Source organism: Teleopsis dalmanni, chromosome 1 (genome assembly GCF_002237135.1).
Source record: "Teleopsis dalmanni isolate 2A chromosome 1, ASM223713v2, whole genome shotgun sequence".
NCBI lineage: Eukaryota > Metazoa > Arthropoda > Insecta > Diptera > Diopsidae > Teleopsis > Teleopsis dalmanni.
The window spans coordinates 44,817,944-44,834,838 of NC_051846.1; the positions used below are offsets into that span (position 1 = coordinate 44,817,944).

The 16,895-nt window shown below is 27.8% G+C and overlaps 1 protein-coding gene across 1 annotated transcript in view; it reads right to left on the minus strand.

Moving 5' to 3' along the window:
• Positions 1–12,795, minus strand: part of LOC119676087 (transcription factor mef2A) — a 28,264-nt gene extending 15,469 nt beyond the window's left edge. The window contains exons 1-3 of the mRNA XM_038087318.1: positions 12,105–12,795; positions 10,989–11,096; positions 2,244–2,322 (exon numbers count right to left, since the gene is read on the minus strand). Of these exons, the coding sequence (XP_037943246.1) occupies positions 2,244–2,322; positions 10,989–11,096; positions 12,105–12,249 (332 nt within the window). The 5' untranslated portion in view covers positions 12,250–12,795. The remainder of the gene's footprint in view (positions 1–2,243; positions 2,323–10,988; positions 11,097–12,104) is intronic.
• Positions 12,796–16,895: the final 4,100 nt, after the last annotated feature.

Consider the following 16,895-nt stretch of genomic DNA (forward strand, 5'->3'; position numbering starts at 1 on the left):
TTTTGTACTTGTATGGTACTGCCGCCAACATTCTGAACTTGAGTGTTGACACTACACTCCACCAAATTGTACAGAAAAAACGTAGGAATACAGAACCAAACCCAACAGAATTCAATCAAACCAGACGAAAAAATTTCAGAACAGAAAAAAAAGAACCTTGTAGTACTCTTTGTGGAACCGCGGGTAGGACTGAAACAAAGGCCAAAAAGGACATTCAAGTGATGAATTGTTTGTTTGACTTCAACAGTAGCGCAAACCCAAAAATACTTTTGAGTTTATGAAAGTTTACTACGAAATGTTAGCATATTTCATTTGAAAGGCAAATATAATATTACTCCTACATACGGAATTTAATGATATGTAAATAATTTAAAATGGTGAATATTTTTCCTATTCAAACATAGTTAGTTAACAGAAATGTTTGAAGTTAAATTTGAATGTGCTAGGAAAATTGCTAAATTACGCAAATACTATCAATTTATCAAAAATTTCTACTGGTCTACTGAGAAGTGAGAGGAGTGTGTAAATTTAATTATATGAAATGTTGCTTAGATGACGCATAAAATTACAAATTGATTCCGTCAAGGAAGTAATATCACAAATTCTATTAGTTGCTTCATTTTTAATCAAAAATACTTGAAACGGAAATGCGCCATGTCTGATGTTGTTTCCAAGTCCATTAATACATTTCGTTGGCAGTATTTGGGTTTTCGTAGCAATCAATCATTTACAAAAAAAGGTGCGATTATGTGAGCATTGAACATATGAGACTCCTTATAACTCCTCCTTAGAATTGATATGTGAAGGATAAAAATTTCAATTATGAGCAATAAAGAAGTAAAATAACTAGTTTTACTTTTTCAACTTCTTTGGAACGAGGCGCGAAGATCTCAGCCATCAGACTGAAAAAGATTTCTGGCTTAAGTCCAGTGACCAAGGAATGTAACAAACGAAGCTTAGTATCTGATTTCTTATATATCACTAACAGTTTAAATAAATAAATTTTTAATGTATTTATTGAATATAGACTAATATTTACTGTTCTTAGATATATATGGTATACATATATATATGGTTAAATACTAGATTTAGTGAAGCTTCTAATATCAGTTTCTAGTATTTAGTACTTTTAAGTTTTTAGTACTTTCAAGTTTTTGAAAAATTGTTTTCCAAAAATTGTAGTCTTGTTTCCTATAATCTTCCTGTATCTATATACAATAGATAAGAACACAACAATTTTTTCTCTTGGTAAATCAGCAAACAGAGTCAATTATAAATCCAAGTCGCTTTACATGTTTACCTACAAGATAATGAATAATGACCCATTACAAAGAAGATATCATTAACAGTGACGGTCCTACTACTGCTATTATCAGTTCAATTTTTAGTTCTAGCTGCGTTTACAGATGGTCGAATTTATTTAGTCCGAGTGTAAGTGGTCCCGGTTTGCCACGTAAATAGCGCTATTGAGGAAACAACTGTTATTTATAGATTTATTGGTTGTTATTGATATGTGAATATCACAACAAAGCGTACGACAAAAAAAAAAATGTTTTTGCTAAAAAAAAAATAGAATTCAGGGATCTAGGTATCTAGTATTGACCCGTGATTTAAGTAATTTTCATTTACAGATATATATTAAAACTTAATCTACCTCATTGTTTTAAATCACATATTGGTCCAATATTGGACAAATGTCTAATATAGTCTAGGCATTCTTACTGGAATTAAAATTCATATATGCTTCTTTGTTAAAAGTTATAATAATAATTTTTTTTTAAATAATTCTTAATAAAAATCAAATTAATAAAAAGAAGAATAAATTAATATTAAAGAATTAAAAAAAAAAAATTTTTATTTTTCTAGAACTTTGAAGATGAGCTCTAATAGATTCTAATATTTGAAGTGCCTATTTTTTCTAAATTTTATTAATCCAATTTTTTTTCTTCTGTATAATATTGCATAATATTCTACATACACTATTTTATTTAAATTATAATTAAATAATTTAATGTAAAATGAAAAAATGATTGATTTATTTCTGAACTCTAGTAACGTCGAATACGGTTCTTAAGAAAGAGTCCATAAAAAAATTTGATATATGATAAATATTTACTTTTATATTTATCAATATTTATTGAAGTTTTATTATGGTATATGATATACACAAAAAATAGTGCTATTATTATACAATAAAATAGAAAAAAATTGTAAGAATTTTTTTTATAATTAATATTACTTACCAATCATTGCCAGTTTTTGTTACATTTTGACGCTTGCGACCAATTTGATGTGCTTTAGGTTCAGCGACCATATTAACATCTATAAAAAAAAAGAAAAACTCTCTTTTAATGTCATTGTTTAAAATAATTTAAAAATTAATTATAGGTAAAACAATATGAAAAAATAAATATCTGAAAAATTAGATTCCTAAACTTTGAGAAGTTATAGTTTAAATTTTAAAGGGTGGAGTATCAACTCAACTCATCGCATCTATATGCGAGGTGAGTCTCAATACTCACCTGAAGTAATGATGGATAAAATATGATAGACGGTCTGTTTAGTTATTGTTTACAATTGGGTCTTTTTCGAATCTAGATAAATCTAAGAGTATGATTTTTAGAAAAGGTCCTAGATTAAGCAGTATGTTGTTCGATGAAATGCAAGGCAAGACAGGTAGAAATTGTCAATGAATGTAAATAACTTAGAATATTAATTACGTGTAACCTCTCCTACAATAAATATTTGACCTCTAAACTCTCATTTTCCATCTAGGTAAAGTACTCGTCTAATCCGAAAACAACTTTCCCAAATGAACTAAAAATTTTCTGCACAACAGCACGTTCAAGCGTACTCTACCGTGCCCAAGTTTGGGTTTACAAACATTATGAACAAGTGGAAAAACTCCTTAAATTTTTTATTAAAAAGATTTTATTTCTACATTTAAACACCTCTTACTATATGATCCACTTGGAAACGGTTTTACAAATTTAAATTGGTAAATTTTTAATCTTTCTTTCACAAGGCTTCCTCGAATACTAGCTAAACTTATAATTCACGAAGAAAGGGTATATATGGGGACATAAATTGGAAAAAAATGTGTTTAAAATTGGGTCTGTCAATAACCATTTTTCGAAATGTGAATCTTAAATTATTACAAAATAATATTATAACTTCATACAAACGGAGTGAACACGAATCTTTTGTCGCTAATGTTAGATCGGGATCTCATGACATGTACCCACAACTGAAATATGACATTATGTATAGTTTTTATTACAAAAACACTCAGCACATATCTCTTTTGAAACTGCTTGGTAGAGAAATTAATATATCTGAATTCAATTTTTCTTTGTGTAATCGTCATGAAATAGAAAATATATGCAATAATATTAAATATCTGACTAATAGCCCAACACTCATCTATAATAAAGCTTATAAAAAAATTCAGTTTATATTAAATGGAAATAATATTAGTGTATATCCGATTTTTAGAGAACATAGAACATAGTATTTATTTTTTTTATTAAAACACTTCTGTCCAAAGTAGAAGTTAAAGTCTTGTTTAATAGTAGTAATACTTATAACTTGTCTAAATTTATGGAAAGTTTTATATGTGACAGATATTAATTATTGATGAATTTATATAAATAATCATATTAATAATATACACCATTTTTTTGTATGCCAATCTGGCACAACAAATATATTATTGTCATTTTAAATTTTAAGTTAAATTTAAAATTTTTTGTTAGTATTGTATGAATTACATCAAATAAATAATAATAAAAAATATTTTTAATTTTAATTTGATGTAAAATTTAGGAAATATTGTGTTGGAATGTTATCTAAAAAATTCTTTATACAAATAGTTTTTACGAAAAACTTGATCAAACAAAGGAGCTTAACATTAAATATGTGATAGCTGTTGGAGACTGAAGTTATTAGTTCATACCATATTTTTATTCATGTTTTGAAAACAATGAAATAGATATTTGATTTATTTATTTTTATAAATATGCCCTTTTCATGGAATTTTGGTATTAAATGAATATTAAATTGATTTTATTTACTTTAAAAGCACAAAAAAATTGAATTCTGAAGTTTTATTAGAAAATAATTGAAAAGTTTTTTAATAAATCGAAATTCTTCATTTAATTAAAATTAATATTAATTTTTTAATAAATCTCCACACACTTCAGCGACTTCGTTTAACCAAGGAATAATTTACACAGTCATTTGTCTTAATAAAAGTCATTAAAATTTTTACTCAATTTTGAATATGAAAGGAAAAACAAAACGAACAACAACAACAATAAAAAATTATGTCAAAAATATTTAAAACATTCTCGCATTCATTTATTTGCACATCGCACAGTGAAAAGGATGCGACAGCAGCATTTAAACGCGCGCCACTCATCATAATTCATGAAGTTCATTCCGCACACGCAAGTTCGTTGGTGTATGTGCCGCCCAATTTAAGGCTACCACTTGAGAAGCAAATAAGTCAGATCTCAGCTATTCCATTTTCATTTTTCACTCCATTTTTTATTTTTCTTACAATTTTTTATGTTCGTTGCTTCCTATCCGCAGCTTCTGAAAAAGGCAATGAATCCCTTAAAGTACTACAAATTGCCAGTGTGGCTGTCAAGCAGCGGTGGTCTGGGCTTTTTCGTCCTGCGAATCGTGCGGCAAATGTCTGCTTGCTATAATTAAGATTAAGGATAAGAAATAAGAAGGATTTCCGAACTTAAAGGAATCAGCATAAAATCGGTTTAAATGTGGTGGAATTAAAAAATAAAGAATTCTCATCGCGAATAATTCTTTATATATTTTTTATTTCTTTTTCTTGCTGACAATTTCATAAAAAAATGAAGTATTGTGTTGGCTTTAAATATGCTTTATTGTTTTTTTTTTTTTTGTATTATTTATGAATTAAATATGCAAGTATAAACACTCAAATTTTAATTTATCATAAGACAAATGCAATGAAAATGGAACAGAATTTCAGCACCAATTTTTATTAGGTTCTTACATATTTCTGGTTTCAGAAGTAAAAGACACTTAAAGAACACTTAAGCAACTAGCATTTATTACATACTATCTCAATCAACAATAAATAATATTACGTAAAGTTTTAAAAAAAAGTTGAATATAAAAAAGTTTACTATTCATATTAACTGTTGATAATAATGAAACTATTGATATTATAGAAAGTTTTTTATGTGTGATTTAGAGTTTATTAATCATTAATGTACAAGGAAATTGGCTCTAATTAGATTAAAAATAATTTATTTATTCTTAACTTTGTGATATATAAAACAATTTAAAAAAAAAAAAATATATAAAAATTTAAAAAATAATTAATTAAATGAAAATATTAAAAGTAAATATATACTTTTCTTTCCTTTAATGGTGCCAAAACTAGAAATCATGTCACACTTGCGATAAGATAATATAACACCATCCTTACTGCTGTTAAGGATGGTGCTCTATTTATACTTCTAAAGATATATTAAATAAATTTGTAATTGATTACATAAAATGTAAATAGAAGGAAATATCTCAGAATTTATAAGATAAAAGACTTAAAAAATAAGTGGACATACCAGACTCAACGTAGATCAACTAGTGCAGTTGATAAGTTGCTTACATCAATAATTGGTCTAAAATCTTCTCTTTAAACAAAAATGATATTTTAAAATCTATTAATAGACTTAATAATAGAAAGATTCAGAATTTGCAACGTACTTCGCCTTTGCATTGGCATAAGTTCGTAAAATCACAGTACACAGTTGAAATCAATGTTCACTAGTCGTGTGCGCATCAAGAGTTAAAATTATATATAAATAGAAAACACAATATTTTTTACGAGTACCTTATGAATGGTAGTCATCAAACTATGTACTAAGAGCAGATAAATACACTTATTTATTATAATTTTTTTAAAAAGTATTCTCGATGTTTTATTTTCAAATATTTTATTAATTAGTTCAATAAATTGTACAAAGTGATTTTTATATATAAATCTTCTTCCTCTGATCCTTTGCTCGTGATAGAGTGTAGTGGCATATCATGAATGAACAATATTCCTTGGGATATGCAATTCTGTTCAATTATGCGTTATTTATATCGCTTCTATCATAAGTTTTCTTACCAGAAATTGCAATTGATTAATCAATTAAATAGATGAATTTCTTATTTCTCTATATCTATATTCAACGAGTATTCTCATCGTATTCTCACAAGCGGTTGTTTTTGATCAGATTAATAAGCTAAATGAATGAACTAAGTCATGCACGCATTTCAGTTAACTTTTACAAGTCTTGTTTCTATTCTTAATTCCTTAAAAACAGACATGTTATTTCTTTGTGTAGCTTATAGAATATTTACTACTTAAGTTTCATTTCTCAATTTAGTTTTTCAAACACAGAGATGTTGGTTTTTTGAGAAATCCATGGGCTTTTAACACAAAAGTATTATGTCTACATTAAGTTTCTTAAGCACAAACATGGTGGTTCTTTTTATAGTCTTTATAGTACATGGACTCTTAACAACTAAAGTTACATTTCTGCATTTAGTTTCCAAAACTCAAAGAAGGTGATTCTTTGAGTATTACATAAAACTCTAGACAGTAAAGTTTCATTTCTTAATTTAAATCCACAAGCACAGAGATGTTGGGTCTTTAAATAGTCCATGAACTCTTAGCACTTAATTTTCATTTTTACATTTAGTTTCTCAAGTACATAGATGTTAATTTTTTTATTTAGTCTATGGACTAACTCTTAACACTAAACTCTCATTTCTATATTTAGTTTCTCAAAAACAGAGATGTTAGTCCTTTGAGTAATCCGTAGAATGCTTAACACTTAAAACTTGATTCTGCATTTAGTTTCTTAGGTATATTTAAGCTACGTTGGTTCTTGGACTAGTCCGTGGTTCTTAACACTCTTCAATATATCCACAATACAAATGCTTCGATCTTCTGTTTGTATACTCTTTAGAAATTCTACTTTTTATCTGCAGAGCTATGGCTAATTTTGGGACTATCAATTAATTTACTAATCGAAGCTTTATAGAATTAGTATGATTAGTTTGATTTAGTATTAGTATTGATTTAGTATAAATTTAGGCTTTTCATATTTTTATGAATTTTGTTGTAGCAGATTTCAATATTGCAATTCAAATTTTATTTTATTTTGAAATAAGTGCTTCAGTTTAATAAAAGAATGGCTAAATAATTAAAGGAATCGCAGTTTTTTTAAGTCAATAAATTATCATGACTTTTACTTTAGACTGATGGATGATAATTTTTTCATCAATAGAGTAAGTTATTTTTCGTGAGATCCCATTATTATTTTGCTATCTTAGAGAACAAAGATATATATACATTGTGTTACTATTAACATTTATTATATTATATGAGAATTAATTTGGAGTACCCGCGCGGAAATCTCAAATCGCCACAATTCTTTGTAATTAATTAAATAAATAAATAAAATTAAAATTATTCATATAATTTTCAGATCAGTGTATCACAAATTTAATTTTATTTCCAAATTTAATAGAGTTTAGCTTTGAAATAAAATTTTATTTAAAGCAGTTAAATAAATACTTGCAGAGAACTGCCATAACTGCTAATATTTCAATTAAGAATTTTACATAAAAACAGTTTCAACATTCATGAGTTCACATACATGCGTAAGAGTTCGAGTACAAGTGCGAAGGTGAGTCTGACTATTCCCGACAGCAATACGCTAAGTGCATTAAGATGTTCTCTATAAAATTGCATCCTTTTTGCATATTTTCAGAAACAAAAAAAAATTATTTGTGCTCATACCTCCAACAACAGACAGACAGACAGACAAACAAAATTATGAACATGCGAGAAGCGGTATAAACTCTACTTCCTTCTCACTTAATAAATGCACTAAAAATGAATAAAAAATAAACTAAAGCTTTTATGCGTACAAGTCCTTCCTGCAGTTCTGCAGTCCTATAACGTAAACATAAGAACATAAACATTTGGCAGACTCGCTTGGAAAAGTTACGTATACGCCATGTAGTCAAGGTGTGGAATTTCATTACGCGCTCACGTTAATGAAATCGACACATATCATTGCAATGACATGTCAAAATTGTCAACGTCATCGTTACAGTGAAACACATCGAAATTTCATTATTGATGCAGTTTATTCAGTCGATGTGTCATCAGATTTCAATATTTAAAAATCAAATGAATATTCATATTTCATCCAGCGCCGTTGTGTTTTGCTGTTGAGAGTTTGCGTTGCAGCTCGAAGCCTGCATAAGTCATGCAATATGAATAAAATATTCGAATTAGTAAAAATATTGCAAATGGCATATGGAAAAAGTGGATATGGAAAATAATAAGACTAAAATTAAAAAATACAATTTCTGTTTTTGCATTGAAGTTAAAGTCAATATGAAATTTATATATAACGATTTATACAAATATCAAAATAAGTGGGATTTCAATAAATATTTTTGATTTTTAATATATGCAATAATTTGGTACGACACATAAAGCCAATGAAAATTGAAATGCCAATTATGTGAAAAATATGAATGTAGAAATTTAAAGATTTTATTAATTATTTTATTACAGATACATACTCTATTGTATACATAAAAATATACACTAAAATTGTGGTATAATAGAGAACATTAATGAAGGTTTGTTATTATTATACACTGAAGATGGTCTACGAAGTACACCGAAATATTTGTAATATAAATAATTTTGTATAAAAATTAAAATACACCTAATATTTAACATAGTTTAAGAAGTGTAATTTATAAATTTTTAAATTACATTTATTATTATTATTATATATATATTTTATAATTATTATTATATATATATATTATAATTATAATTATATTTATATATTTATAAATTGATGTTATGAATAAACGACCTAAGCCCAGTAACAAATATAAAAACTAATTGAATATTGGTCGTAATAACAATTTATTGAACATTAATAAAAATAACAAAAAAAATGTGTCAAAAGAAAAGAAATATAAGAGATAAAAAGAAGTCGAAAAAATGAAAGAGGAATTTGAAAATAAAGTTCTATATATACTATATACAAGTTAGTTTTGAAAAACTAGTATATGTATCTAAATTTATATGTCATTCTCATCTTTCATCTGAACACAATTAGCTGTCTATTTTGATCTGTCAATTCAGAGTAAAAGTGCGTAATAGCACTAACTCAAGAAGAAGAAGAATCATCATCATCATCATTTGAAGCTGACATATCGGTACTATTGTCACAATGGAAAAACCGATTATCGACTATCTTTCCTTACTCCTATGACTGCAGAGTAAGCGTTAAAAATGGTTTGCTGTTTCTCTAAAACCCAGGAAGCTGTTATGAGAACATATCATTCACGCAGTGATTTTTACATTGCATATCAAAGTATTGTTGTTTTAAATGTTTATCAAAAATTTAATACAAGTCCAATAAGGAAAAATAATTGCACTATGCTTACGTCGAGAGCTTCTATACTTCGTCACATCAGTCAAAACCATATTGTTCACTAATGTTTATCAAAACCTGCGCCTTTTTGGAACAAATTGTACCTTTAATTAGTAAAATTACTTTTTTAACGTATTTGCTTTAGATGGTCTTAGAATACTCAGTCCCAATTACCATAGTACATATTCTAAAACTATAGGAGAGTCTAATAATCTGTAATTATAACCTCCAATTGAAGTGCAACAGTTTAAAAAATACTATTAATTGCGTTTTTAAATAAAAAATTCGAAGTGTTATTTTTAAACTTCCATTTGAGCTTTGAACTATTTTAGGGCATTCATTTCCGTTTGAGTGCATTGGTATGAGGCGCTGAAATAAACCAGACCAAATGTACAAAATGCATAGAGAAAAGGAGTGAGTAGATATGTGAGAAATTATTCAGTTAAATACTTTGTTATATATAACAAAGGATTTATTTAAACTTCTGAAATAGTTGCCACTCGTCTGGGTTTTTTTTCGTATACTACTAAACGCCGAAGAAAATACTTCGCTAGCTTAAAATTTTTATACTTCCGGTTCACGGCCAATACCCCGGAAATGATGCAAAAAATTATTGCTGCTTTAAACGCGACTAACGGGGGAGTTCACCTCAGTCGAGCCTATAGGCTTGTTTTTTTATAGGCTTGTTTTTTTACCACCTAATAATCTATTAAGGTAAAAAAATAATATATAGTATTAGTGCTTACTGTAACGGTACAAAAAAAGATGTTTCTGTCATATTAAATTATTGATCATGGAAATGTATATATATTATTTTTGAAAGATATTTTAATAAAATAATTTATACCTTCTAAAGTAAAAGAGTAAAAGAGTAATTGAATAAAATATTTTTCAATCTATATATGAAAGAATCAATTAGTCTTGTTTACTAGATGCGTAAAAATTCAACGATAAAACTTCCGACATTGAAATTTATCACAAGTTAATTTTTAAGGTTATATATCATTATTATGTTGAAGCTATCTCAACCAGTGCATTTGAGGACTTTTACTCTTTAACTTGAGGTATCTTCAAAACCTCTCTTTACGTCTTGACTGGATTATTGTTTATCACTTCAACAGACTAAGCAATAATTGACCTCAGATCTGCATACCTCCCCGAGGAGACTGTAACCATTCTGAGATTTGAAAACGCGGTATTGATAACTCTGTCAGTTTTCGCAAAAAATTTCAGGGCTCTATTCTTTATATATTTTTCGATCGGACCATATCATATATGTCATATCATCATATAAATCTTTTACTTAAAAATGCATAAATGTTCACAATATTTTAATTTAATTTTCATTTAACTTTTTTTATAAGTTTTTACTAATTGAAGTGCTAATTTTGAATTGTATTATTTATTAATTATATGAAATTAATTGTACTTTTAATATTATTTTATAAAAATTATTATTAAAATTAAAATTGTACTTACCCAAGGTTTGACTAAGCACTGTTCGTCCATCTTCGCCATGACAAGCATTGCGTGCGTCAAAAGGATTAGTGAACTGTACAAAAGCGTATCCTTTATGCATTGATATACCTGTAATTTTATTAAAATATAATTAATAAACCAAATAGTTTAATAAAAAAAATTGAAAAGAAAAGAAAGAAAAAATAACTGTTAAGTAGTACAATTTATACGTAAACCTGAATAGCTAATAAAATCAGTAGATAAACATTGAACCACTTTGAAAGAACAAGTATCTACAAGAAATAGTTTCTTATAAGGAGTTAAAGTGTCCAATTAAGCTGCAATCAACTTCAAACAACAGTAGCATTATTTTCAAACTGGTACCAGTAAGAAGTTTATATTACACTTAATATTATCAAGAAGAAGGCCTCTGGACCTTCTAAACACTTATCACAACCACGGCCCTGATCAGTGACATGAACTCAAAGTTCAGAATCAGAATCTTCATCTTGTTCCCGTTAGTCTCATGCAGAATGCAGAAGCTTTTGCGTTGCAGTGTTTAGGAGATATTTTTGTCTCCATGAAAAACGCTGGGGATGGATTGGGCACACACTCCGTAAAAACCCCATTGATATATTAAGCGCCGCATTAAAATGGAACCCAGCGAGTAAAGGAAAACCTGTTAGACTATGTAACACATGGAGAAAATCGATGTTAACTGAGTTTGAGTCTATAGGACTGAACTGATCGTAATTAAAAATATTATGTCTAAATAAAATAAAATATGGTAATTGGATTGAGACTTTATGCTTCCAAGTGGTGTGCATAAAGGGAAAAAAATGGTTAGGGACCGGGAAAAAAATACATCTATAGCTACAACTTTTTAGAAACGTAAGATATAAATTTAGATCCATTTCCGGTAAATACGGAAACAAAAATTAACACTAATAATATTATGAATGACCAATAAATAAACAAATGCATCTAATTATATAAATATATCTATTATATATTAATATATATACAAAAATATAAATAAAATGTAAAATGCATTTTAATAATTGAAAACTAAAATAGAGAAAGTACTCTTTAAGAATTACATGAAAAAGAATCACCAATTATAATGGCAGCACTAACCTGCAAGTCGACCATAAATTTGGAACATGCGTTCTACATCCGTTTTCGAACACTGAAATGTATTCAAATTTCCAACGAAAACACGTGAATTTACAGCCTGCGGATCCTGTGAGTTGGTTTGGTTAGATAACTTTGACAGCTTCATGTTGTCGGCTGTGCCTGTGGCTGTAGCAGGAGTCACAGCGTTGGTTGCAGTAACAGCAGCTATAGCAGCAGCAATTTTAAATCCTGCTGATTTAGCAGGATAATATGATGCCACGGTTTTCTTGAAAGCGGCAATATGCCGCTGTCCTCTTGCTGTCCCTTGGACTACTGGAGCTCTTGGCTTAAAAGTGTGCTCGTGGCACGACGAAGAAAAGTATAAAAACGCAATGATGAAAACTTAATGCCAACGTTCGTCCTCAAAAGGAATGTCAAGGATGTGTACGTTTTAAATGATGAGTTGTGGTATAGTTTTCGTTGCGACTTGGCGTAATTCCAACTCTAACGCAAGGAAGATTTTAATTTTGGTTTGGAATTTTTGTGTTACACTCTGTTGTCTAGGAGATTAGTAGGAATTAAAGGCCGCAGTTTTAAATACGCTTCAATGTGGTGTTGTGGCATGCGATGGTATGCGATGGATGGCGGCAAAAGTATTTTCTGAATTTTTGTTGATTGATTTTTTTTTATTTTTGTTCTAAGTTTTATTTCAAACTGTTGCGTGGTGGTTTTATAAAATATTCAATTTTTATATTTTTAAGCCAACAATGTTTTCCATCATTTTTTTGTTTTGTGTATATTTAATCTATTGTTCAGAATATTGTTATTAAAAGCAGTTGCGAAATATCGTTAAGCTGAGAATAGAAGAAAATAAATAGAATAAAATGTTGTCAATATTATAAGCAAAAAAAAAATCTGTAAATATTAATATTATTGATTTTCAAAACACAAAAACTTCCATTTCATTTACTGTAAAAACAGTAAATTACTTTAAGTATATTTTAGCTCAAAAAAAGTTAAAAAAATTTTTCTAAAAATATTTAGCAGTTTAACTTAAGTTAATATGATTTGCTAGATATAAACTTTTTTGGACAAAAAATTTTCTTAAAAATAATTATTTTTATTTATGTTTTATTTTTGATCTATATAAAACAATCAGTTTTATATTAATTTATATATTAATATTAATTTATATACGTTATATCGTTTTAAAATATCTTATACAATAATATCAGATATACATATGTACTATAGTAACTTGGTCAATAACTTCGCGAGGTGCCATATATATGTCAATGCGAAACTAAAACTTAGACATTATTCTATTATTTTTTTCGTTGTTTTGAAGAAACGTCGATCAGTTGACAACAATTATAAAAATCTCTGATTTATAAAAGATGCAGTGATCGAAATTTTGGGCTATGAATTGTAGTGTGCAGGGTGGGTGCCCTCTTAGTGCCATGTTATGCATAAAGTCTACGGTATGACAAAATTGAATTGTTGTTGTTTTCAATGCAAATTAAAAAATTGAGAGCGAGAAAAAAAAGAAAAAAAGAAAAAACAAATATCGGTTTAAATTTGGTCGTGGTGACGAGACCTTGTGTGCTTCAGGGCATTTGTCAAAATAGTGACTTTCAGTTATAACATCAGAATTTACGCCTTTAAGGGGCTAATTATTAATTTTCAATTATAAAATTTCAATTTTATAAATCCATTTTAAATTCCATTTTAAGGAAAAGCGATTTATTTTGTAAGTATTATGCTGCTACTTATTTCTGGGTGCAAATTGTAAATGACCATTTCTGCATTTCCTCTTAAATTTAGGCGCAACCAAAAAGTACAATAGTATTAGTAAAAATACGAAGTTAATAGTACTGATATTAGTTTCTACACAACACGCATTTTAGTTATGACCAAAAAAATTAAATTTTGACGTGCCCATGACTCTCCACATAACATGCATTTTGGTCATGACCAAAAAGAGTGTAAAACTGCTGTGAGTATTAGTCATATGACTGTGTGCATAAAAAGGTCATAACGATCAATTTTTGCCAGTAACACCGGCCTTACCAGCAGCAGTAATAAGTAGGTTTCTTTTGCTGAGTGTATGCAAATGATATGTGTTTGTGTTGGGTTTGGATTTTATATTAAAATTGGAATTAATTAGAACGATACGTTCAAAATGCTTAAAAAAGTCTTTGACAACAGTGACTATTCGACCACTCTGTGCTTATGCATGGAACAAACACCTTTAGAGAAAACGAGACATTATTATAGATAATACGATATCTGTGTGTGGGTATCTTAGTACTTCTATTTATAATTAAAAAGTTAAAAAAAATTGTTTCTTTCTTAACTGTTTGTCTAGGATTTCAATTTAATACCTCAAATACCCTATTCTTTAGATATGATTGTTATTCCAAAACACAAAAATACTTAAAAAGTATTTGACAATATATATCTCATATATTATATAAGATATATAAATCATTCCCACAGTTATTCTCGAACCCTAGAACTATAGTGGTTTAAGTGCATAACATGGATAAGGACTAATATTGAAGAGAAATGTACTAAACCAGCTGAACGATAGACTCGCGTGTTAATTTACTAAGCCTACTTCCATTTAATTTGCATTATACAAATTTTGAATTGTATCAATTTTTGTTGTTTACTCATAAACAACTATTGCACTTGCTGTCTTATTAATTAGAACTAATACATAAACCACAGCTATATAAATTAACATAATCATAGCAAATGGTAGTTTTTCTTAATTCCGGCACTATGCATTGTTTACAAAAACTACCATATTTGTGACTACCTACTTTTTGTGTGTAGTTTTTTGTGACTAATAATTAATTAATAATTTTTATATGCTAATATATTAAAAAATCTGTATATAAAATACATTAATACTCTTTGAAAAAATTACTGTAAAAAAAAATTTTTTTAAACACATCTGATATAATGTATAAGTATATTAAAATTTTGAATAAATAAAAACAATTGGTGTTAGTAATATATTTTTTCAAAATTTATTAATTAGTACTTTATATTTATTTAATTTATATAAGACAAAGTATATTCCAAAATAAATCAAAATTACTACATAAAAAAATTCATTTTTTATATATTGCAAATTAAATATTTGAAATAAAAAAAATAATTATTTTAATTAGGACAAAATACATTAACTGCCAAAATTTTTCGCATAAAAAATTGTTTATTTAAATAAATAACTTAGCTTTATTTAAAAAAAAATATTTTTCTCTACTTTATAGCGAAAAAATTTAATAAATATTGACATAAATAGCGCGGTAAAAATCTCACTGCCAATTAAAAATAGCAATTGGCCTAATTTTATACCATTTTCTCATACTATAAACACATAAAAAATAAAGTGAGAATAAAAAATAACTTTGACTTTAGAATGCAAATTAAAAACACTCGGTTAAATATGTTAAAATTTGTGTTGGCACATTAAAACGCTGTTTCATGTACTTGCACGTTGCAGGATTAGCAGTAACTGCCTTTGAAAGTATTCCTACTCCAAGGAGGAGAAGGAGAAATATACGTTTATCTGTCTGTGTTCGAGCCCTTCCGAGTATTTTAAGAATTTTCTTAATATTAAATTGAATAACTTTTGAATGCCATAAATGTAAGCATTAAAAGCTATTCAAAATATGTTTGTAAGTGGTTGCATGCAAGAGCCGGAGTCGGAGCCGAGGAGGAGGAGGAGGAGGATGACAGAAGGCTTAATACTGTTCCGGCAGTGCTTTTATGAATGCTGTTGACAACATATGTTGCCAAGGCAATGAAAAACTGTTGCAATATCTTTACAACAAAACACGACTAACACGAGAAATAATCATAAAATGGCAATTGTTAATGACATTTTTCTTAATAAAATTTATATGCAAGCAGCAAAGCAAACTAAAAGCTAAAAGCTAAAAAAAGTAAAGCTAAGAGAGACATGGAAAATTATGCCAATAGTCTGCGAAGAGCAACATGGATTCTAACTGAATAACTGAATAGTTAAAAGGCAAAGAAAGGGAAATTAAAAGGCGGATAAATGGCTTAATGCGAACGATAAATGAGGTTAAGTGTGAGGCAAAAAGTTAATTTTTGAAGCTCAAGTTTTTAAAAGAAAATTAAATTTGAATGCGTATACGAATATAACGTAAATGCGTCGTTTAAACGTTATTATAAAACCATAACAATTTTAAATTTTACATGAACATGTTGGCACATTATAAGAATTTTTAAATTTTATTTAAAAGTTTTTTTCATTTTTTATTTTTATATTTTAAAAAGTGAAGCAATAAAATTGTTTAGCCATGAAAAACACATGTGAACTTGCATGAAAGCAACTTGGAAAGCAATAAAAAAGTGGCAATAACGCATTGAAACGTTGCGTATTTTTAAAAAATTTTATTTACCATAAATATAAGTAAATATACACTTCACTTGTGTATAAGAATATTTTTGGAAAATACACTAAAATCAATTGCAAATTGTGTTTACATTTGGCGCGAAAATGTGCATTTAAACACATTTGCTATGCCGCAATATAACCGCAAATGGTTCTTTAAAGCATTGCATACATTTAGGCGAGCAAGTTAAGTGTTATTAATTGCAAAGCTACAATTCAAAGCAATTGACCCAGTTTGGTGTATCAAGAGGAACATTATTCACTCCACTTCACTTCTTATGAATAACCGTTTAATATTTAACAGGCGTGATAAATATTAAATACTCAGAGATAAAATATTATTCCATTCGAATTCTATTCCAATTTCAGTTAAATTT